At 39.0% G+C, this 25,979-nt stretch overlaps 1 protein-coding gene across 2 annotated transcripts in view; it reads right to left on the reverse strand.

Moving 5' to 3' along the window:
* The window catches only part of IMPG1 (interphotoreceptor matrix proteoglycan 1), a 145,506-nt gene that overhangs the window by 62,379 nt on the left and 57,148 nt on the right, over positions 1–25,979 (reverse strand). For both annotated transcript variants that reach the window (XM_025382211.1, XM_025382210.1), the window contains 5 exons: positions 22,707–22,765; positions 19,026–19,046; positions 17,012–17,259; positions 15,599–15,675; positions 14,634–14,712 (listed from right to left, as the gene is read on the reverse strand). In XM_025382211.1, the coding sequence (XP_025237996.1) occupies positions 14,634–14,712; positions 15,599–15,675; positions 17,012–17,259; positions 19,026–19,046; positions 22,707–22,765 (484 nt within the window). The remainder of the gene's footprint in view (positions 1–14,633; positions 14,713–15,598; positions 15,676–17,011; positions 17,260–19,025; positions 19,047–22,706; positions 22,766–25,979) is intronic.

Raw genomic sequence — 25,979 nt, forward strand, 5'->3', positions numbered from 1 at the left:
AATTCATTTTTTTGTAAACAATAGTTTGAGCCATTTGAAATTCCTGATATTTGTGATTTTGGCCCAGAATACGGTAACCTAATGTCTGAAGTGGTTTTGTTTTTCTGGTTAGATTCTGAATGATATGGATCAACCAAGGAAGAGAACCTTCCCACCAAAAAGGGACTTTAAAACGCTGGCCCTGGAAGACAGGATGCAGTAGGCAGAGAACCAGGGTGTCCCTTTTCTGGTTAAAGAGGCAGAGAGAGGCAGAACTGCCTGGCTAGGGAATATACACAGGTAGCCAGCATTTTCCAGGTGGGGCCAGATCAGAGATCATAACTTTAAAAAGATTGGCTGAGTCATTAGGGAAGAAAAAAAAAAGAAGTCAATTGCAGAATCCTGCTAAAAAGTATTTATGTTTCAATTAATACATGAAAAAAATTAATAAATTTCTGACCTAAGAGAATGCTTTAGTGATATAAAACAAATCCTTTTCTTATCCTCATAAATACTCTGTGTATATTGCTTCTGTTGTTTTATGGACTATTTCAATCCTACTATTCCATTATCTGGCTCCAGACTGGACAAAGCTTGGAGAGCAGTTCCTTTATAGGACCCGGTTTTGGCGAGACTTTGTTCTGTTTGTGCTGAGCCATACTGAATCCTGAGGCAAAAGGGAAAATGTGCACCTCTTTATGCACTTATCAAAATATTCTCTCATATTTTGAACCAAAAATAAAAAGTTAATAAAAGTGCTAATGTGTTAATAAAAGAAAACATAACAATATATGAAGTCTCACGTTGCCTCATCTGTTGGTGCCCATGTCAACCCTTATAAATCCACCTGAAGAGGGATGAAAGGTCCTCACAGGCCAGGAACCATGGGCAGATTGGAAATGACTGCTCCTGTCACAAAATAGTACAATAAAACAAACAACAGCCAATCCTTATTTACAATTTTGACATGTGTTCATCATGGTAAATGATGAGCTATGTACCATGGTTTTTTTTTGGTACTTTGGTACTTTAATTTTTTGAAATATTACATTTACATAATATCTTGATTCCTGAGGTTTTGGCTCCCTTTAAATGTTGCACCTGACACTAGTGCCTCACTCGCCGCACTCTAATCCCAGCCCTACTTGGGCGGTGCGTGTTACTCACATGGTGCATTGAGATTAGGTGAAGAGGAATAAGAAAGAGTCAGCCAAGTCTTCGTAGGAATTCATGAAAAAAGATTCTAAGGAATTGAAAAAAAAAATCCCAGTATGGACTGAAGATCTTAATAATTATTACAATAAAGATTGAGGGGAGAAAAACAAGTCCATCAAATCATGGGCAAATTGGCTTTGAATTGGTGGAGGACACTGAAGGCTCAGATCTGGAAGAGGATCTGCAGAAAGATACTTTATTGCTGAGCATGAATTTGTGAGAAAAATTTGAAATTGGGAAAATGGCCGTAGAGGAGAATGATGCAGGTAATATAACTCGTCCTTATCAAGCAAAGTGGTTATCAATAATGAAGGCTGAAATATATCATTACTGGAATATTGCCATAAACTGCATAAAGTATCAAATTGGATCTCTTGCCCAGCCTGCATAGGAGGAAGCAGAATATGTTAACTATGAGGAGAAAAAAATGAGATTCCCTAGGGGAGAAATGAAATGAGAAATACATTAGTTTGCATGTGAAGGCTGCAAACTTAAAAGCAAAAAGAAAACAAACAAAACAGGCAGTCAAACCAACAAAACCTCAGATGATTCTAATGAAACAGGAGAATTTTGTACCTTTCATATATAATGAAACAATGTATCAAATTGCACCATAAATGAGACTTTTAACTTATAATTACATCTCAGGAAAGTTTTCTCACAATCAGTTTTTTCTTTTGTTTTTAGCCTGGAATGAAGGGCGCTCACAGTTGAGTCATGCCGAGCAGCAGGTTCTATTTTCCATATTGAATAGGGCAGTTAAGTCCTAGGTATTGCAATACTAGTTACCTGTGTTTCTTTGGTGAGGCCTAAATTCCTCTTTCCCTAAGAAGGAAAAAAACTCCCTGGGAGGGGTGTTCAGCGAAAAGATTCACCTGAGCTGAAATTCAGCCAAGGCCTCCTATGACTCTTCATCCTCTGTCATTGCCCCCAGGAAGATGGGAAGGATCGTTGAACTTCAGTCTGACACTCAAGTCTTGTTGTTTAAGTGTTCTCACTTTTATTTCTATGGGATACCACTGAAAATATTCAGCCCCTTAGAGCAATGTGGAAATCATGAGTGAAACTTACAAGAAAGCTAGCAGATTACAGGTACACAGCACAATAGCAGTCTGGCTTTGTCCGGCTTGAAAGATGAACCCTCTTCCCTTAACTAGTTCTGCTTGCCTCCTTTCCCTGAACTAGCAGGTCCTCTTTCCCACCTCAGGTTCTTCATGAAACATTACTCGTTTAAATCGGTTCTCCCAGGGAAATGCCCAAGTTGCAGTTCCAGTTTCCTTTCCAGGAAGCCACTGTGTCCCCAGCATTGATGGTTGTGTCTTCCAGGGATGTCTCGCTCAGTACCGATCACTACTGGTCTACCTCCAAGGTCTTAAGCCTTGCTCAGCCCTCTTCTGTCACATCCAATGATTGAAACAAAGATTTCCCACCATTAAGAGGCCCTTTTAGCTATTTCAGTTTTGTTCTATCTCACTTTTCCTTCCTCTGGTCTTCTTTCTCCTTACCACTGCCAGTTCTCTCAACTGTAACGTTTCTGGCATTTTTTTTTTTTCCTTTTTAGAAACAAGGTCTCATGCTGTTGCCCAGGCTGGAGTGCAATGGCACAATCATAGCTCACTGCATTCCTGCCTCAGCCCCCCAGGTAGTAATTACAGACATGTGCCGCTGTGCCTGGCTGATTTTTGTTTCTCAAATACTGTAAAGCATCATGTACAACTACGTTTATTTAAATTTAACACACATAAGATGCTTAAAACAAAAAGGGAGGCACATAATTTGCTTAGTACCCTTGAGATACTCTGGCCTTCCAAGTTGAAGAAATTTACTAAAAGATCATTCAAAAATGTCCCAGATATACAGTCTGACAAAATTATTGCAAACTCTCATAAAAAGCCCTTAAATCAATGACAAACTTGCTATCCCATAGAGTGAAGATTGGTTTGAAGATCTAAAGAGATATATTTTCTTAAACTCTAAGCATATGCAGATCTTGGTTGGGCATGGTGGCTCACACCTGTAATCCCAGCACTTTGGGAGGCTGAGGTGGGCAGATCACTTGAGGTCAGGAGTTTGAGACCAGCCTGGCCAACATGGTGAAACCCTGTCTTTACAAAAAATACAAAAATGAGCTGGGTGTGGTGGTGTGTGCCTGTAATCCCAGCTACTAAGGAGGCTGAGGCAGGAGAATCTTTTGAACCCATGAGGTGGAGGCTGTAGTGACCTGAGATTGCACCACTGCACTCCAGTCTGGGTGGCACAGCGAGATTTGGTCTCAAAAATAAAATAAAATAAAATAAAATAAAATAAAATAAAATAAAATAAACATATGTAGATCTTGTGTTCTTAGCACACACTCAAAACAGGTAACTATGTGAAGAGAAACAATGTTAATTAGCTTGACTGTAGTAATAAGTTTACTATATATGTATATTAATGCATTATGTTGTTACCTTAAATATATATGATTTATGAAATAAACCAAAAAACAATAAACATATGGTCATTCAAAGCAAATAAACAAACTTACAAATACAAATAGATGTATTCATTTACTTCTCTGAAAATGCTTTCATTTGTTTCATCCCTATCAATGAAGTTTGGCGAGTTTTGGAAACGCTGACTTTGGATGATATTTAGTAAGCATATTATTAAAATTCTGTGGATTAGCACATGTTCCAGCATTTCAAATAGCATAAAGCTCCTGCTCAAACACATTGTCTGGCAAGGATTTTACTTAACCTGGCAATACAGAGAACGGGCCAACTAGCAAAGAAGAGTTATTTTTCTATCTCATTCAGTGCCGTGGAAGAAAAATAGAGGAAGAAGCTGAAAATCCTCTTATCGTTTGGTTTATTCAATAGTCAAAATATTAAATTCCCTTTGAGATTAATGGGACCTATTTAAAGATGGAAATCTCATTTTCCCAGGCCAGCTGTGGTGGTTCATGTCTATAATCCCCACATTTTGGGAGGCTGAGGCAGGAGGATTGCTTGAGCCCAGGAGTTTGGGAGCAGCCTGAGCAACATTAGGAGACCCCACCTCTACACACACACACACACACACACACACACACACACACACACACACAATCTCATTCCTGCCTTTTACATATTTAAGGTCAGATGGATGATGTGACCTGTCACTTTGAGCAGAAGTGCATAACAATTCCAGAAGGTTGCTCAGTTGGCTGTGTAGACTCCCCTCCCATAAACTGACAACTGCACGCAACTTGGAATCTACTGACACCTTCACAAATGCTGTTTCATTTTCTTAAAATGTAAAAACTGAAGGAGATTATTCACAGGAGTGTCTATCCATGCCCCCCAATCCATTACATATATTCTTTTTATTTCTACCCTTCGAAGATGTCATTTCCCTCAATGCAAGAACTACTTCTTTTTAGCCGGGCACGGTGGCGGGCGCCTGTAGTCCCAGCTACTCAGGAGGCTGAGGCAGGAGAATGGCGTGAACCCGGGAAGCCCAGCTTGCAGTGAGCCGAGATCGCGCCACTGCACTCCAGCCTGGGTGACAGCGCGAGACTCCGTCTCAAAAAAAAAAAAAAAAAAAAAAAAAGAACTACTTCTTTGATTAAAATGCTGATCACATTGCATACCTGTACTAAGGCAATTCCCTGCAATGGAACCCAAGGTGACATTCCTTCCTCATAGTCTCACAGGTGGCTTTGTCTGCGCTTGGTTATTCTCTGGCCTCAAACCATTAACATGAAGGGTGTTTCTCACTTTCTGTAAAAATGGGCGGCCAGGCATGGTGGCTCACGCCTGTAATCCCAGCACTTTGGGAGGCCGAGGTGGGCAGATCATGAGGTCAGGAGATCGAGACTACCCTGGTAACACGGTGAAACCCCATTTCTACTAAAAATACAAAAAAATAGCTGGGCATGGTGGCACGTGCCTGCAGTCCCAGCTACTCAAGAAGCTGAGGCAGGAGAATTGCTTGAACCCGGGAGGCAGAGGTTGCAGTGAGCCAAGATTGTACCATTGCACTCCAGCCTGGGTGACAGGGCAAGACTCTATCTCAAAAAAAAAAAAAAAAAGAAAAGAAAGGCAAAAGAGGCAGACACACCTGACTTCCCACCCTAACTGTGATGTTACCTCATTTGAGTCCAGATAAGGGAATATGATACAGAAACCTTTGTAGCTATGAAAACACCATGTCTTGATCACTTGAGAAGTGATTAGTGGGAGAATAGAAAATTGTGGAACTGGTTAGATGTCACTTTGACCACCTAACCTACGCCAGCCCCTTCTGAACAACTTTCTCTCTATTCTCGTTCCATTATTGAGTACATATTTCCTATCCTCTCTTCTGCTACGAGCTCCTTCCAGTTCCTCAGGAATGGACACCCACTATCATTAACGACAAACATGTCTTTTATATTATAATTAAGTGCATCCTGTCAAGCAAACCACTTTCTCTTTGCACCAGATGGATTGTTGAATTGTGACTTGATTTTGTCTGTTCTAGTTCTGTCTTTGCATCTATGGTGCTGACATAACATATAAGGCTCCTTGTTTTTTTCCAACTATGCTGAGCTCATTCAAGACATACTGTGATGATTAATTTGATGTGTCAACTTGGCTAGGCCACAGTACCCAGATATTATTGTAGATGTTTCTGTGAAGGTATTTTAAAAGATGAGATTAACATTTAAATCAGTGGACTCTGACTAAAGCAGATTACCCTACATAATGTGAGTGGGCCTCATCCAATTAGCTAAAGGCCTTGATAGAAAAAAGACTGATGTCTGCAGAGGAAAAGGGAATTCTGCCAGCAGATGGCCTTCGGACCATCGACTGCAACAAGAACTGCATCAAAGTGCAACTTTCCCTGGTTTTCCAGCCTGTCACCTAGCTTGCAGATTTTGAACTTGCCAGCCTCCACAAGAATATGAGTCAACTCCTTAAATAAACCTCCCTCCCCTCTCTCTCTCTCATTGTGTTCCATTAGATTTTCAACTCCAGCATGAAAAGAAATTTGGTGTCTCATGTATAACATAGATGACTATGGGGGTGTTTCATTTCATGGTGATCCAGACTCTTTGACCTATCCTTCGTCATCCACCACTATCCAAAGTAGTCCCGGATTTATTTTACTTTTTAAATAAAATATCTCTTGTATCATCTTCCTTCCTTCTGCATCCATGCTCCCAAAGCTTCACACCAAATACAGAACAAAATCCTCCACTTCCCTACTTTTCACCCACCAAGCTGTGGGCAGACAAACTTTCCCTAAGCCCCATTTTCATTACTCCCCTCATTTTCTGAATACCCAGAACAAACTCCTTTTTCTGACTTTTAAGGTCCTGCTTGATACATATCCTTCCCTACTTATTTCTCAGCATTCTTACCTGAAACTCCAATCTCTACAGCTTTGCTTATGAAACTTATTATACTTGGAAGGTCATCTCCTCTCTCTTCACGAAAGTCCTTTATACCCTTCTCGACCCAAGTAAAGCTCCATGAGTGCTTTCTTTGATATCTCTGCTTCTCATGTTTTTCTTCTCTTCTGAACTAAAATAATTATGTACCTCTGTTTAGTCTACGTAAAGTTTAAGTAGTATTTATATTTTATACATAACATCTTACATTGTTCACTATTTCATATGTGTAGGTCTTGAATAAAGGAAGTGCACTGCGGTCTCTTGTGAACTTAATCTTCCTTTCAGAGCCAGACTTTGTGCTTGTTGAACAAAGAATAGTGAATGTTGAAGTTCTGGTGTTTTTAATTAGTTATAAACAATTATTAGTTGTTGATAGTTCTCAATATGACATTTCAATTTACCCCCAAATTTAGGCCTTGGAAACATCTAAGACATATGTAAGGGGCATTGTTATTTAAATTGGGATTGCATCTTTGACAGCTGTCATAAAGAATACCATAGATCAGGCCAGGCACGGTGGCTCAAGCCTGTAATCCCAGCACTTTGGGAGGCCGAGACGGGCGGATCACGAGGTCAGGAGATCGAGACCATCCTGGCTAACACAGTGAAACCCCGTCTCTACTAAAAATACAAAAACTTAGCTGGGCGAGGTGGCAGGCGCCTGTAGTCCCAGCTACTCAGGAGGCTGAGGCAGGAGAATGGCGTGAACCCGGGAGGCGGAGCTTGCAGTGAGCTGAGATCCGGCCACTGCACTCCAGCCTGGGGGACAGAGCGAGACTCCGTCTCAAAAAAAAAAAAAAAAAAAAGAATACCATAGATCAGATGACTCAAACAATGGACGTTTATTTCTCACAACTCGGGAGGCCATGAAGTCCAAGATCAAGGCACCAGCAAAACCAGTGCCTAGAGAGATTACTCTTCTTAGTTTGTAGGCAGCTGTCCTCTAGTTGTATCCCCACATGGCAGAAAGGGAGAGAGAGAAAGGGAGACAGAGAGAGAGAAAGGAAGAGACAGGAGAGAGAGAGAGAGAGAGAGAAAAGGAGAGAGAAATCATCCCTCTTTTGTCTCTTCTTATAAGGGCTTGGCCCTCATGACCTGATTACCTCCCAAAGGCTCTTACCTTTGACCTAATTACCTTCCAAATACCATCACAGTGAGGATTTAGGTCTTTCTTCCTTAAGCCTTCAGTAACCTTTCTCAAAAAAGTTCTTAATTTTCCACATATAACTGAGTGATATATTTTTAAGATTTAAGATTTTTTGTTAAAATAGTCACAATGGCTTAATTTTGAAAAGCATTTAAAAGTTTATTCAAGCAGGGCTGTTCTCTTTGTCATTAGAGCTGTTTACTACTGAGGGATGATCAGGGAATAGCGCTCAATAGGTTTATCCTAATTGTTTCAGTGCTAGCGAGTGTGAAAGGAAACAGAACGAAGCCAGCTTCCAGGTAGTCTGTGAGGGGCTGCAGAGCTCTGTGGCATGGTGCAAGCCTCTACTCCTGGCCTGAGCTGCTGTGTGCTGGTTTTCTCTCTGTTCACTTTAATGTTGGAAAGAGATTAAACAGATCACTACTCTTCATAAAAATTGGACTGTGACTTGGAAAAGGAGTTGGGAGCAGCCTGGAAAAAGGGTGGTCATGAAGAGGGCTTTGAGAGAATGAGGGCTTAACAGCATGATGCAACAGGGAATGACCAAGATAGCACTGGCTAGGGAGAAGTTTCTAGCAAAGGATGTGACTGACATGTCAAGACAGGACAGCTATGTAATAACTTGAGGTTGGTGACTGGGTGATGCTGCACTATGGCTTCCTCCTGTCCTTATCAACTCAACTCACAATAAAGTTGATCTACTCAGAAATATCTACCTCCAGAATGAAGAGGGGGTGAAAGAAGGGAACAGATTCAGGAAGGGAGATGGAATAATATCAGTTCACTAGAGGGCAGAAAGTCAAAACAATTTTCTTGGCAATTGCCAACATTTGAGGCAGGGTACTGAATTTCCCAAACTGAAATATTGAAGGACGTATTAAGTCACCTGACATTTCTAGGCTAAATCTAGAAGTACCAAATTTGAGAGTTGAAAGAACTTCAATTTACTTTTCATCTTTTCCTGGGCATTGTAAAGATTGTATCTAGGGATGTGGTGCAATTGGAAGTTTTGTTGAATGGCCATTCCTTCTTTTCTTTGGATGACATTTTTCTTGTAGACCACTCAGAATAATTTTTATAAACAATATACTCCTGTTAAGAAAATCTTGCTCCCTGGTAGGAAAGAACAGGCAAAAATATTGACCACTGTTGCCTAAACTCAGTTCAGCTGAGTTGTTCTTACAACTCTTTTCAAGTCTTACTATTATCCTTTCATCCTAAAGTGGAGCAATTTAAATAACATCTTTGCCAAGCCTTCCTGATTGAGTCCGGAAGTGTCCATTTTTGGGCTAGGAGAGAGGCTTATTGCAAATTTCTTTCCCTGCATACCTACATGTAATCAATGTGGTAGTTGGTACATCACATGAGGTGGAGCTGATTAAAGTTCTTCAGCACTCTCATTTTGATGAAAGTGTTTACCAATAAGGGACATTGCCCTACACGTGAGGCTGGAACTACATGGGTACCAGCACAGGGAAGGCACGTATCCTCCAGGCATTTCCTGTCTGAGATGATAGTACTGACAGGCCCAATAAGGTCGACAGCAGTTACAAATAGTTATGAAACTGCAATTATATGCCAGCCACTGAGCTTAGCACAGGAATTTTAAAAAAAGGAATAAGAGCATATCTTTTTACTTCAGGAATTCAGTCTTGGAGGAATTCCAGACATGCATAGCAATAGTTTCAATTCTGTATGGTAAATGTTTGATGGAGGTCTAGATGACTTTTTGCTGTGGAATCAGGGAACAGATGGTAATTATAAATCCTTTTCAGGGAGCGGTTGGGGAAAACTTCACAGAGAAGGTAGCACGTTAGCTGAAACTAAAATATGAGTTGGAAGTCATTAAGCTGGAAGAATGGAAGAGTATTACAAGCACAAGAAAAAATAACTGTGTAAAAGCACAAGAGCATGACAATGAATGACAAATTTTGGCAATGGTGAGTTGTGTGACCAGAAATGATAGCCAAATACTGCTTCTAGAACTTTGATTTGGCTCTAAGTTTTTTTACTAGACAGATTAGATTATTCCAATAAACTCTGACTTTCATGGAGATATTGTAATACAAATTCATTCATTCACTGCTTTAATTCATTTAACATATATTAATTTTTAATATAGCATCTGGCTGGACACTGCCAATATAGGAATGAATAGAGATAGATGGCTGTCCCTGACCACATGGAACATTAGCAGCTTGGTTTTATATTGAGTTCATTCAATTTAGCTCATGTCATGGATTCCTTTTGACAGAGTCAAAGGCTGAGGTGAGATAAAGAAAAGTTGGAAGTGTGCTAATTTCAACATATTACCTAGATGGGCAATAAAAGACAAAACAATGCCCAATAGTACAGTAGCTCTGCTTAAAGCTTGCTTCTTCACTTAAAATACTGCAATTTATTAAGAGACTGATTTCTACTGTAAATGGAATGTGTTGCAAGTGAGAAAGTCTGTAATTTGGGAGGGAGGACACTAAAGAACTTCTCTCCTGATAGACCAGATCATTCTAATGAGCTAAAAGAGAAATGTATTGTCGCCTACACACGTCTAAACCAAACCAAACCACAAAAAATTTTTTACCCTGTGAATTGATACTATTTTTGAACAAGTTGGATACATGTTGTGTGAAGGACAGAATATCAAGTTTCTCCTATATGTGGCTGACTCATTTTTATGAAATAGGAGTGATCTTTTTGAGACGAAGTCTCGCTCTGTCACCCAGGCTGGAGTGCAGTGGTGTGATCTTGGTTCACTGAAACCTCTGCCTCCCGATTCAAGCAATTCTCCTGCCTCAGTCTTCTGAATAGCTGAGATTACAGGCATGCAGTACTATGCCTGACTTATTTTTGTATTTTTAGTAGAGACAGGGTTTCACCACGTTGGCTAGGCTGGTCTCGAATTCCTGACCTCAAGGGATCTGCCTGCCTTGTCCTCCCAAAGTGCTGGGATTACAGGCATGAGCTGCTGCGCCCAGCCGATGGGAGTGATCTTAACAGGTAACTGGCTCTACAGAAAAGAATGGCTTGGGATCAGCTACTAAAAAAAAACTAGCCGGGCGAGGTGGCGGGCGCCTATAGTCCCAGCTACTAGGGAGCCTGAGGCAGGAGAATGGTGTGAACCCGGGAGGCGGAGCTTGCAGTGAGCTGAGATCCGGCCACTGCACTCCAGCCTGGGCGACAGAGCGAGACTCCGTCTCAAAAAAACAAAAAAACAAAAAAACAAAAAACAGTAACAATAGAAGACCCCACAATTCTATACAACATACCAATTCTTTTAGTGTCCTAGATGCATATTTTGCAAGTACTTTATCTCAGAATTAACTACTAAGTTAAACTGCTGAAGCTGAAAGATTTCTTTGAGTGCTTTACTGAGATTTTAATGGCCTGGTGGGTGTTTGGTGACACTAACCTCAAAAATTTTCCAGGCTAAAATTATCTCACTGATACTGTGGTGCAGGATTCTGGAGCCCTAATTTTCATTTTACCTGTACTTGGGAAAAAGCCAGAATTGTTTTATGAGGGAGGGAAGCCTTATTCTTGTCCAGAGTGCCCCTCCACTTCTTTTTTTGTTTGTTTGTTTTCTATTTTCCATGTATAACTGTCTTTTTATCAGCAATGCTTCCCAGTTAGGGTTTCCAATTTTCATTAAGATATGTCATTTCTACTCCCATTTGGGCTGATTATGAAAGCATATAGATCTGTTCTTGTCAATATGGAATATTTGCACTCTAGATCCAGGTCAGCAAATATAACTCTTCTTGCTCAATACAAATCAAAAGCTCAATTATGAGATATAATTTTTACTTATAGAGCATTGACTGAAGGTTAGACAGCACAGCTATTCCTCTAAATAATGCAAAATCAGTTCTTGAATTAAGGCAGGCTGTCAGCACCTAGTGCCTCCCGGAAGTTCTGTAATAAACTGGGCTTTGGCATTCATTGAACATGTCCGGGGGGGCCTTAAAGGAAACACCTGACACTGGTTTTACACAGTAGGAAGGTTCACGTGGACAGGACATGGTGCACTATAACCCAGACTGTCCTTATGAGAATTCATCAGATACATTTTTCTCCTAAGCAATTACCATGCTGTATGCATGCAGATCTATATTAGGTGACTGATTATATTTTCCTCTTTACACAGCCTGTTAAGAAGCTCAAATCATGAACCACCTAAAGCAAACCTACAGAACTCTATGATGTTTATTTTGTATATGATTTTTCCTACAGTTATCTTATTTTAATAAATGATGTGAAACTTATAACACATAAAATTAACTATTTTAAGGTAAATGATTCAGTGGCATTTGGTACATTCACAATGTTGTGTGATCACCACATCAATCTAGTTCCCAAACACCTCCATTTCACTAAAGGAGTAATCTTTGTTTTATTTTCTCTTCCATTTTTCTTTCCATTCTTTAAAATAAAATCAATACAAAATCTTTTTGTATTGATCCATGTCTGTAAGTCACTATAAATCTTTTTTAAATGATGTAGGATTTTAATAAGCAAAATTAAAAAAATTTAATAATAAGCCACACTGCAGGATATGGAGGAGTAGTAGGCAGGGTATATGAGAAGAACCAAGAAGGAGTCACTTCGTGGAAGCCCAGATGTAGGAGTTTTAAGAGTGGAGTGGTTAACAAGAGTCACGTGCCAGAAATGTCAAATAAAAAGAAGAGGGAAATGAGACTGCTAAATCGATCAATTAGGAAGTCATCTGTGACTTTTGTGAAAGTTACATCCCTGCTTTGTGTGGTTAGAGGTGAAACCCTGTGGTGATTAGGAGGCGACATAATAGAGACTCAGAAGCCTAGACAATTTAGAAAAATTGACAGAGTAGTGAAATAGAGAAGAGGCTGTGGTTTGAGGGCAAAGCAAGTTTGAGGTTATACTGTTTGCAAAGGATGGAGCTACTTAAGCCAAATATAGTATAATAGATGTAGAAAACTTGAATAATGATCCTGGCTGTGCCGCAAGCTATGATATGACCTTGAACAAGGCACTTCACATTTCTAGCCTTGGTTTTCTCATTTGTGAAACACAGAAGCTTAACCAAATCATCTCTAAGATTTCTTCCAGCTTTAGTGTTCTATGGTATATTCATGAGTAAAAGAAATGTAAAAATAAAATGGAAACAGTAAAGCAATTTGAAAATAAGATAATGCTTTCATCATATACTATTATTTTTATTAATCTAGCTGAAATGCTAATCTTATAAGGAAGCTTTATGATAGAATGAAAGAAAAGTGTTCAGTGAGTGCTTAAGATCAATCATTTCACGAAAAGTTATGTTTTGTTTTGTCCAACCAACTCTTAAAATAATTTGGATGCCAAAATAGTGGTTGATGTGGATTGGGGTTAATTATAAATGGCATAAATTCTTCGATATTTCTCCCATCAAGAGAGAAGGTCTATGTCCCCTCCGTTTGAATCTAGATGGGCTCTACAGCTGCCTAGCAATTAGAATGTAATGAAATGATGCTATTTTTAGGCCCTTACGATATTAGAACACCGACACTCTGAACTCAGCTACCATTCTGTGGCGAAATCCAAGCAACCCTGTGGAGAGACCTGTGGAGAGAAGAAATGAGGCCTCCAGCCAACAGCCCTGGGTGAGCACTGATATGCCAGCCAGTGAGTGAACCGTTTTGGAAATGGATCTTCAACACCAGTTGAGATATTCCAGCTGACACAACATGGAGCAGAGAAAAGCTGTCCCTGCTGATCCCTGCCCAAATTTCAGATTTATTGGCAAAATAAATGATTATTGGTTTAGGCCACTAACTTTAGGGATGGTTTGTAATGCAGCAATAAATAACCGTGTCAAGTTAACATTTATTCACCAATAATCATGTAAATGAAATCCAATTTGTATAAGTAATTCTGCTATCAGGCCATATATGTATTCCCTTGCATTCTGTAAAATGGCATAATAATTGCACAGTGTTTATGAGGAAAATGCAGTTAAGATAGTTCACTCAAAACTTGTAGAATTTTGTGGAGACCTCTAACTAAAACAATAATAATCTTATTAAATATACCAGTCATAGCAAATCTCCAATGGCATTTGCATTTATAATCACAGTACATTCTTATCAGCCTTGTATCCTAGGGCTTGTGTTTTTTACTTGTATTTTACCACAGAGCTCTGTAGAATGGAAATAATAGGAGTTCTTGGAGCCACTAAATCAGCTACTTTTTGCACTAAAAAAAGGCTCTCTGCAAGATTTTTGGTCGTTTTCTTCCCTAATGTCTTCACATGTTGCTAAATATTTCTCTTTAACTGTGAAAAAGTTTGATACTATTGCCTCAAAATTAACCTTCTTGGAGATTCAAAAGTGAATCACCAAGACTTCAGTGTTTACTGATATTCTTTCTTACTTACACACGTGCTAATTTACGCTAAAGAAACACATGTAGCAGAACAGACTGTATCCACAGTCAGCATGTAAGAGGCACAGGAATACATATAGTGATTGTAAAGGCCCAGTCCACTGTTGACATGGCCGCTTGTCATGGACTTGGGCCTTAGGACCTACCTTGTCCTCATGGACTCTCAGTTTCCAAGCCCAGAGGAGATTGTTGTTCTGTGTGAGCAGCAGTTGGTGCTGTTTTGCTTTCAGCCTCCTTCACCAGTTCATTAGAAAAGGGCTGCCAGTGCTGGCTGTGGGACTGGGAACTAGAGCTGAAGGGATGATGCTGTGAATGTCCTCCTCTGCAGAAAGGGTAGTTCGATGGACTGCTTTTCTGTTGGAAATGCAGGTGGCAGTGAACCTTTTCCTTGGTTGAGGATGGCTTTGTCACTGGTCTTTGAGGCCAGTATCAAATGGGATTCATCAAAGAGTATGTTGTCATCTAACATAGACTTTGTGAGAAGAAACTTACCAGGTAGACCATGCTCTGCTCTGTCCACTATCTCAAGCTGGGATTCAACAAGAGGAAGTTCTGGACTCAAAGTAGCATCCTGAAGAATGAATTTTGCAAGACAGATGTTGAGAAGGATGTATATGTGTGTAAGAAGGGCTATACCCATATTTTAAAATTTTCCTTTAAATTTAAGCAAACTATTTTGTAGTTGACTTGAATCTACTATGGAGGAAGGTTCTGATATAGAAATATGTTCTAAAAGGGTAATATCCATTGATACAGTGGTAAAATAAGATCTATTGCTTCTTGGATAACTGAATCTGCCTGAATAGACTTAACTAATAGCTAAGATACTTTGATTTATGTCAATCATGTTATGAATTATTTCATTTTAGGAGGGAATAAAGCTTAATCCAGCACTTCTATTTATGAGCACACCAGTGACAACTTCTGGTATAAATTAAATAAACATAGGTTTAAATTAAATACAAAAATTATTACTGAATTTATTATTTACTTTTAAAGACATTAATTTGCATTTATCAAACCCCCTTAAATAAATACATAGGTAAATCCTTAAGACATGACATAAAAACAAATTTATAAAGTATGATCGTGTTTATACATATTTCTGAAAGTCAAAGTTAAATAACACATTCTGCTTTAATTATTCTTTTCAGTTCATGAAAATGTGTTTGTTTCATTAAAAACAGAGGCCATCCTGATTCTAATTGAAACAAAAATCTAACTAAATTGAAGGAAACTTTGAACTTTGAGATATTTGAAATGCAAGTTGTATTATATTTTATTAATACAGATATTGAAAGTGGGTTAAGCAAGTGCTGCTTGTAAAAAACAGAAAAGAATATAATTAGCATTGCAAAGGGGATTTTGCTCTGTTCAGTTCCTAAGCTGATTTGTTCTTTGATGGAAGGTTTTGAGACTTTGTTCCTATTTAAAGAACAAAAGGACAAGAAACTCACCTCTGTTATATCAGCAAAAGTTGTGGGCAGCTCTGATTGGGTATCAGGACCAAAGGCTGGCAGTGATCCAGTAATTTCTGTGGGTAAAAAATTCACAAGATTTGAGTGTATCTTTCCTTTTTCTTTTGAGGTTGGGGCAATAAAACAGTCCAGGTTGAAATATGCAGAATAACCAACCCTTAAGGAGTAGTATGACAAATCATTAAGAAACCAGAGGCATAGAAAAAAAGGTCATTAATCTGAATGATATATTGAAGGACAGATGCAAAGGGTGCATCTTGCATGTTTATGTGATAAGAATAGTTATTAAGGTGGATTTTTAGGGTGTTCAGTTTTATTCTATAGATTTGGACCAAGCAGGCTATCTAGACCATTGGGGATAAAAATATGACTAAGTTGATAATAAACAAAATGATTAGAATAAACACTGGAACCAATGATCATTTGTGGCAAACTTTCAGCCTAAAGCCTAATTCTTCGAACGCCACAGAGGGCTCAAAAGAGAGAAGCCCCGAGTATCAGGTTGTCTCTGAGAAGCTTCTGAAGTTGACCTTTTCTTGTCTGTGAATTTACCTGGCCCTTCGTCTTGTCCTAAGAGACCTTTATGAGATTTTCTAGTGTTAAGAGTGCCTATCTTAGGCAGAAAACAGAACTGGCAGAAAATGACAGTTTTGTGCCATGTTGTACTAAATGGCATTTCCAGTGTCCATCTACTTTGCCATTTACTGAACCTACTGAGGACTTCCCTCTGAGGATGTGAGTGTGCCTGATGATCTTGTTGATTTCTTTAGATCCACTCTCCCCTCCTCTCCCTGCTACTTGCTGCCCCAGAAGGTTGAATAATATGGGCTATATCAATGGTTCCTTGTGCTCTGTCTTTGGCATGGCTTACAACATTAGGCAACACTTCAAGTCTGGAGATAGTAATGAGGCTTGCTGCTTCTAGCCCCAGGGAACTCTCCTAATTCTTTGTGTACCGGCAAATCTTTACAAATGGTCCCTTTATTAAACTCTCCTCAAATTATACTAATTTGAATGTGCCATCTGTTTCTTGCTGAGATCTGACCAATTGACTAGATGAGAGAATCTGTGTAGATCATGCCAGGGTAACAGAACTGTCTGTGGGTTCTCTTCTCTGCCTTGGTTGCACTGGCTGTCTACAGTTGACTTGGAACTGAACTGAAACCCTTGGATTCTCCTAGAACTGCCCTTGGTAAGAAGTGGGTACCAAAGACATCAAATGAGACACAGGAAGGAGTGAGAAAAGCTAGAAATGATACCATACATGTTCCCGTCACAGTAATGATTGACTTTAGAAGACCCAAGTTAAAATGACAGTTTCCATGAGACATTCACATTCTTAGTCTCTGTCAAAATGAGAATAAACTCAGAACTAAGCAATCACTAACTGACCATCAGTGAACTGAATTGTCCCCACATCCAAAGATTGCTCTTCCTCTAGTGCTTTGCTGATCAGCCTTTTGAGGTCTGTAGCTGTGAGATAAATTTCTGGTTGCTTGTCCTCCTCCATGGTTCCATGATAGACTTCCTCACTTTCAATTTTGTTGGAATCAAAAGACGGGAGGTCACTTGCAGGGCTTTTTGCTTCTGCACTGTGTCTCTTAAAGATAGCTGTAAGTTGCATCTCTGTGGAGCTTGAGCTGTGGATAGCAGAAGACACATTCCCCACCCAAAGCCGTTGTTACATGCCTTGTAAAGAGAGCCACTAGATTGCTACAAAGCTTCAGGATAGCTTCCACCTCTTTCCTGATGGGCTCTGAGAGAATATCCCACTAAAACATTTCAACATTTATCAGAAACTTAAAATATGAAAAAAGAACAAACATATATTTTGGTTCTAAAATAGAATGGCAGGAGGGAGTTCAGTCCACCATAAAGAAGGATTACTAACTGAATCAAGTGACTATAGATTTTTACTTCAGGTTTTTGTTTGTTTGTTTGTTTGTTTTTTCCGACAGGGTCTCACTCTGTTACCCAGGCTGGAGTGCATTGGCATGATCATGGCTCACTGCAGCCTCGAAGTCCTGGGGCTCAGGTAATCCTTCTGCCTTATCCCCCAGCATAGCTGGGAATGCGGGAAGGAGGTGGGCTAATTTTAAAGTTTTTTGTAGAGACAGAGTCTTGCCATGTTGTCCAGACTGGTTTCAAACTCATGGCTCAAGCGATCTGCCTGCTGTGGCCTCCCAAAGTGCTGGGGTTACAGGCCTCAGCCACTGTGCCCACCTAGGTCTTTTTGAAAAAGTGTTTTTTGTCAAAAGTTGCTGGTATTGACCACTATTTTTTGTGATCTTATAAGTCATGCCGTGCCAATCAGGAAGAAGGACGAATTACCCTTTCTTCTACAAATAGCCTCCTTTAGGAAGGTCTATGAAATAGCAATGTAAGATATAGCAGCAGTAGGATAATAGTATGTATATATATACACACACACTATATGTATGTAAAAAAGTCTAAATTACCCTTCTATATACCCATATATATGTTGTAACCAAGTAACCAAGTCAAAGGTTCAGTTCTTAAGGCTATTTCTTTCCTACTTTTTTTCTAAGAAGTATTTTTTAAATAAAAAATTACAACTTTAATTGAAACATAACACTCTTTTCCCTCAAGCTGCTTTTAAAATAACATCTTAAAAGGAAGGTGTGAGAAAAGAGAAAGATAAGCAGTACATAGGTAGCTGTATTTATTATCCTATTCATTAACTCAAAGCTTTTTTGCATGCAAAAATGAAACAGGATTCTTTATGTCTCTCCCCTCAGGAATCAGGTTTAACCTTTAGTTCATGTCATAAATCTATACAGAGTGATGTAGAAGTGTTTTAAGGCCACAGAAACTGATCATGTGTATCCTTGGTGGTTTTTCAGACCATACAATCATTTAGAGTCTATTGTTTGTTATTTCACTAGTCAATTACAGAGCCAAAGTTGGATTCTTATTACTGAGCTCTCCAAGGTATAGTGGGCTCTTTTCTCAGTTCACATTGACCTTGGAAAGGAGCAAATTAGTTTCTCTGTTTTATCCCAGACTTCGGTTGATTCCACGTATATGTGTGCTTTCAGATAGACAACTGCCCAATACAAATGGCATTTAAGAAATAAAGTATGCTTGCAGCACAGAAATGTGTTTTTATTTTCTGACTATACCTTGAGTATGATAAAATCCTGTTCAGTTGACCAAGGAAATGTATACCTATATACCACATAGTGACTTTGATTAGAGAGTTTTTTTTCTTTAACTCTTTTACTGGGTAATTGTTCAATTACTTCCATTCAAATAAGAAACCATCAAAAAGTAATGGGCTTATCCCAGACATTATACGTAAAAATTATTTGTGCAAAATCAGTATATAAATTTGGGGGAGGGGGAAATGTACTATATTTCAAAACATAAAAAAAGTCCAAATTACCCATCTTTTTCTTTCTTTGGTCTTCATTTCATCATGCACAATGGAAACATGAAAAAGAGAAAAAATTTTAATGACATTTATTGAGACATTCAATGAATTATTTTATATACAAAAAAAAAAAAATTTCCTTCCATTGTCTCTTACGTTTGCCCAGAGCTTTGAAGGAAACATATAAACTGCCATCAGAATTTGAATGGAAACTTTGAGAGCGATATGAATCTAAGGAAGTAAACATCATTATATGTTTCTGATTAGGATTTGAGCCTTAGTTCAAAGATTATCTGTACTTTGGTCTTCTTCTTAAATTCCTTAATGTCTTCATATTCCACCTAAAGAGGCTGGAAATCTATCCTATATGTTTTACATTTTGGGTGGTGCTGGTGCAGGAACATTTTTAAAAAGTACTTTGTAAATGGATTTCTCAGTTCTTACTGGCATTAAATGATTAGTTTATTCTTGAAGATAATTTATCGGAGGCAAAACCATGGAACTGGTGTTTTCTTGAGTGATTATTTTTTGAATTGTTGTAATCAGTAAGCTTTGAGGGATTGGTCCAATTCACCATGGGACAGCTTGCAAGAAAAACTAACACTTGTTCACTGGGTGAGTGGTCTGTACCAGAACATTTACATGCATTCTCATTTAATCTTTTCAGCAATGTAATCCCAGCTTCACAGAAAAGGGAACAGGCACATAGAAGGAGGTGTCAAATGGGAATTGCAGGGTTGAAACCCTGGCTTTCCTGACCGCAAGCCTGGCTCATTTTTCCATGCTACCACCTGCTTGTGCATGAAAAAAGACCATTTACTCATCAAACTGATGAAAGCATTTTGGACTCCTTTGGACATATGTGTGAATTCAGTTTAGTAGCTATGTCCAGCTTTCTCCTTTTGCATTTCAAATGGTAGTTGCTGCCAAAGACACTCTACACATGTGATAGGATTGGCGTTGTTGCCCTTTCTGCCTGGACTATCTGAACTAATCGAACTTTCATCCCCAGATGTAATGTGACTGAAATGTACCTGCTACAGGCATACCACAACCCTCCTTCTGTGGAGGCAAGGAAGAATCTATGACTATCTAACTAGTGCTGCTGTATGGGGTGAGATCTCCTTTTCTACCAACCAGACATTCATCCTGCCTCTTGCTTGTTTTCAGCAATAGTTTGTAATCCATGTGGTTCTGTAAAGAGGCCAGGCTTCCTGGGTCAAGACCCTAGTCCTGTTAATTTTTAAATAATTGTTTCATTGAGGTATCATTGTGATAAACAAATGGGACATATTAATGGTATACAATCCAAGAATTTTGATGCCATACACCTATCAAACCATTACCACAATCAAGATAGTGAGCATATTCATCACCCGCAAAGCTTACTCATCCTACTGTGTCATTCTTCCCCTCCTATCCCTATCTGCCTCACCTTCCTAAGCAACTGCTGATCTGTTTCCTGTTACTATAAATTGGTTTGCATTTTCTAGAGTCTATTATAAATAAAATAATGATGTACTTTTGTTTGGCTTCTTTCACTCAACATAGTTATTTTGAGATGAACCCATGTTGTTGTGTATTCCAACAGTTCATTTCTTTGTTGAGAAGTTGTCTATGGTAAGAATATGTGAGAATTTCTTGCCCTGTTGATAGACATTTGGGTTATTTCCAGGTCTTGGTTATTAAGAATAAAGTGGCTTTGAACATTTGTGCACAAGTATTTGAAGGAGTATACTCTCCAACAAGACTGCATGATTGTTAATAGTTTTCTGCCTTTGCTGAGAGATAAAGCAATATTTAAAGTGGAATTTTCATTGTTCATCCTCATAATTGTGTTAATGATACATTCTAGCTACTTCCCAGTCACGTTGAATTCAGTGAAGTCACTGATAAAAAAGTATTTGTTAAATTGTAAATCAACCTTTATACAAATGAGCTGGAGGAAAGTCAGTACCAGGAGACTCACAGGGTTTTTGGTCTTCTTCAGGGATCTGGCCCACAAAAAAAGCAATTTTCTTAATAATATGTTTACTTTATAATATTGTGAGCATCATTATTAATGATTACAATTTTGCCACTGTCATGATCATATTATTTATTGTATTCAAGGGCCAAAATATTTTATTGTGGACTAAATCTTCATGTCATCACGGAAATCACTGGGAAAATGTGATCAAACTTACTTTGTAAGCATCTTTGGCAGAAATAATAATAAATCCTTACAAAGATAAGCACTTGGTAAAAATTCATTGTCAAGGGATATATCTTTAAAATATTTACCTTGCAAAATTTCATCATCTAACATTTTGGTTTACTTCTAAAACACATTGTTTAAACACTTGTTTTTCATTTATTGAAGGGAGGTGGATAATGAGCATTTTAATATTCACCAAAAGAACTGTTCCCATCATTTCCTTCAGCTTTAAATGAAAAATTTGTTCTTCCACTGCAGTGGTTTATTCAGAAAACGTCTGCATTTATGCAGAATATTTTTCTATCAACTTTTATTTTTCTCTAATCCATCTGATTTCACAGAAAATACTACAGAGCAGCATCTTGAAATAAAGAAAAATGAGTCTGCTTTGGTAGATATTAAGGGTTTCATCTTTTATAACTTTCACTTTTCAGTATTTCCTTTCTCTGGAGTTATACAAATCAGAGGGGCCTGATAGCTTTGGAAGAAATAAACCAAGAGAGCTCCCTGCAAAGCTATTTCTTTTTCTGGGCCTGTGGAACCCTTGCTCTGTGCATCTTCTCGCTTTGAGACAGTAGGCAGTGAAGGAGCCGGAACACTCCTGGGGAAGCCCACTCTCCTTGGTTTACCAAGCTCGTTTGGGGCAAGAAATCTCATTCTGCTCATACCAGGACTGACACTTACCCTGTGGCACATTTTAAAAATAGCATATTTTGAGTTCACCTGTAGATGTTTTGAAAAATGAGAACTTAAAGAAAAGATTTAAAAATTATTTCCCCCAATCATGAACCCACATGAGAGTGTTGTGATGCTGATGGATACAGCCCTCCTTGTGCCAAAGATGTGGGAACATGGTTAAACCCTCTTTAGTGTGGCACTGTCTTATGATCTTATGTTTTTATTTAAAATTTTAATTTAATAATTTTTGAGTGGTAATAGAATACTACGAGTCAGATGTCAAAATGACATAAAAGGTATATTTTAGAATGTCTTGCTTATGCTCCTATTCCTTTCCATCCCATTTTCCCAACTCTTCTACCCTGATACTGATGACTTTTTATTGTTCACTTATCTCTCTTGGGCAGCATGGTTTGTTTAAATAGTGATGCTATTTAGCATCCCATAGGAAACCAGGCAATCAGACACCAAGGCGCGTAATTGCTAGCTTGTTTTCATCTGTCTCTACTGAGGTAGTTTCCTAAGAAGCTCATTCATAACCACATGGCCAAGGACAGCAGATGAGCTCCCTATAGAGAGCAGTATTTCTGATTCCCAGAAGAAGGAAGGAATACAGCTCCTGTGCTACCCCTTAAGAATCACCTGGAGTCATGTTCTAATTAGACAGTTCCTTTATCTGAAACGTACTCCGTTTTCAGGATTTGGCAGAGCTAAACAACTGGGGGAAAAGGACCTTATAATCCTCATGACATTGCTTTTAAAAAAGGATAGGAAGAAAGTAATTTAAAAATTGAGAAGAGTTTGATTCTCTTACTTACCTAAATCCTAACACATGGATTTTTTTGAATCCTGGAAGTTTCTTAAATATCTTTTGCATCTGCAGAGAGAAAAACATTTATAAAATACTCTTTGGTTCTACTGGGTCAGTTCTTGCCTAACTGAAAAACCTAAACACTTTTGATGAGTTAGGGGAAGAGCTGAAAATGGAAAATTATTATTTTTTCTTTTAAAAAAAATCTCTCCAAATTAATCAGATGAAAATGAAAAATTGAAACAACTAAAGAGGCCAAACTCTTTGTCCCTAGTGATTTCAAGTATTTTCCTATTTATTTAAAAACTGTAACTGGGTAGTTCTGATTTGCTCTTATGGTTACTTTAAATAAAATATAAAATAGCTTTAAGGTGATATTTGAAGGAAACGTTTTGTTGATAGGAGTTTTGCTTATACACATAGAGTAATATTTTCTGACTGTAATTATAACTAGAGGTAGCTATAATATTTTAACTATGATATTTTCTGAATTAATGATATGGCTTGGAAAATATCTATAATGTGAAAGGGATGATTACATTCCAAATGGCTGCTGCACCTAAACAAAGTGGTAGAAATAGATTCTAATCTAATAGATTAGATTTACTCTTAGATTCATATGGACTTCACAATAAATTTTCTTAATTAATTTGACCTTACTAATGAGGCCTGTTATCATAATATTTTATAATTGCTGTACTAACTAATCCTTAAGCTACCACAGCCTGGCCATTCTCTCCAGGCCACCGTCTCTCCTGCTCTCTCTAAATCCAGTGGCAATTTCTGTTCCCCATCTACAGTGTTCCTGCTCTTTCCTGGTTCTTCTTCCAGTTCTCTGACCACTCTCTCCATCTTCCTTGCTCCATCCTATTCCTGTATTTACTTTCTACTTTAAACATAAGGAGCCTTCGAGTTTTCGCCTTCAGCCTCCCTGCTTCACTCACTCTCTCTTTTCTTCTGGAAGCTCTATTGTAGATGCTCTGCTAGGCTCTGGGGACACTGTCACATGGACAAGTACTGCCCCATCCAGCTTTCCCGCTGGAAACTGGGAGGGAAGAGAGACTAAGATGAATGGATAGTGGTTGAGTAGTGAAGTTTGGGAGAGAAAGCAGGGTGAAAGGTGAGACTGAACAGGTGAGCAAACACCCATCCCTTTCCTCTCTTCCCTTTCCTCTCTTCCCTGTCTCCTCTCTCCTATCCTTTTCCTCAGGGGATCTCATTTTCTCCCGTGGCTTAATTGATCAGTGATACGCAGCCTTGAGTTCTCCACATAAATATCCCAACATTTGCCACTAAGTGAATCTGCCCAAACCAGGGCCATTCTCTTCTTCTCAAATCTGCCTATGTCCTCAACCTCTTTGCCTCAGACGGGGTCATGAATCCCGATTGTCTTCCATGCTAGAAAGTGCAGCATCCCTAGATACCTTCCCTCCCACCCCTCACATGCAGACACTGACTCTGGTTGGTCTGAATTCCACAAGGTCTTTTGTTTTCCCCATGTTCTTATTCACAGGGCTGGCACACCCTCCCTATCCCCACTCCTGCACTGTTGAAATGGGTTTACGTGTGTGAGTGGGCAGAGAAGAAATGGTTTTCTGGGTGTGTTGGGAGAGGAGGAAGGAGAAGGTATTTCCTTGACTACATTTATTTCGAAGTTAACCTTTTTATTAAGAATCTTCACTAACAATTCCTTGCTGGACCTACTGAACATGATCCAACTGTTTAGAGTGTCATTTAAGACCCTCCAGAATCTGCACCCCACCCTCAGGTACCTTACTGTTCACTTCCTGCTATCATTGTCCCCTTGACAAATATCTTGTCCTTTACTGACACTAAGCTAACCCCTGTTCCTTCCCACACACAATATACACTTCTGTTTCTTCAGGTTCCTATGAATTATTTTCTCTTCAATTTTTCCACCTTCTGCTTATTAACTTTCCCTCCTCCCCACACTGCACCCATTTTCAAAGCCAGCTCAGACATCTTCTGTACTGAAAAGCGTTTGTAGAGCCCCAAAATCAGGTTCAATTATTTCTTCTCTTTGCTATTCTAGAGTTTATTGCAGTATACCCCATAAAAGTCTGTGAGGTACATGGCAGTTTCCCTCACTGAGATCATGATCTTTGGTCATGTCTTGTTTATTCTTTTCTTTACCTCCCTCCTTCTATTTAGCAGATTGTCATACACATAGTAGGGACTCAGCAAATTTTGTTTAATTGAGTTGAGTGCATCTCTTCATTCTCTAAATTCATTACCATTCCACTGTGTTGTCACCATATCAAAAATTACTGCCAACTCTACATTATTCGTGTGAAGGACTACAGCAGTGATGCACAGATAATCCCCAAATCACTTACACTGGGCTTTAGACTGCAGTACGATTTCTTTTCCCCCAGCAGACTAATTTATCTTCCAATTATATATATGTTTTATGACAATATTAAAAGCAGTTTCATTCCCTGAACATAATTGGAACCACAGTGATGAAGGTAGCTCAGCTTTTGAGTGACGAGGAGCTATTTGTACAGGATGGGGTTTAAATATTGGTTCTGCTACTTTCTAGCTGCAAGATCCTGAGTTTATTGCTCAATCTCTCTGAATCTTGGTCTCCTTACCCAAAAAGGAATAACAATGACAACTAATAAGTAACAAGTGCCTGGCACACAGCTCGGCAGTTAGTGATTTGTATTATTTACTTTCTTATTCTCTACTTCTTCTACTGGATTACCAGCTCCTGAGAGCCCACTTTTCTCTTACTCCCCTAAGTGAGCACACGGCATGGAGCCTGGAAAGAGCAGAGCAAGTCTTTAGTTAGTCATTTTTGAAACTCAGAGGGAGGAAGGACAGGAGGAGGGTCCCTGGAGAGGACAGTAGCAGAAGGCCTGGGGAGCAAGTTTCTGTGTCTCCATCCACAACCTGCCATGGGCTCAACAGAAATCTAGGAAGTTGGGTTTTGCAAAGCTAGTCTTTATTCTGAGGGCAGGCAGGAAGGTCTGTGTACATGCTTCATGTCTGCTGTGGCTTCCTAGGACAAACAGCTTTGGGACCACGGGGAATTTGCCATGCCATTTCAGTAACCGCTCCAGGGATTTAACATTTAAATCTGAGCTGCAGTTTCTGGAGCAACAGATTCAGATCCTAAACCATCCATTTTTCTTCTCCAGGATACCAGAGATGCTGTTATACACATGAAAACAGTCAATCGACCCTGGGACTGGCACTGTAGATGTCTGCAGCTGCAGCATCAGCAACAGGGAGCACTGCGGGTGAGAGCCCTCCT

Source organism: Theropithecus gelada, chromosome 4, assembly GCF_003255815.1.
Source record: "Theropithecus gelada isolate Dixy chromosome 4, Tgel_1.0, whole genome shotgun sequence".
Taxonomy (NCBI): domain Eukaryota; kingdom Metazoa; phylum Chordata; class Mammalia; order Primates; family Cercopithecidae; genus Theropithecus; species Theropithecus gelada.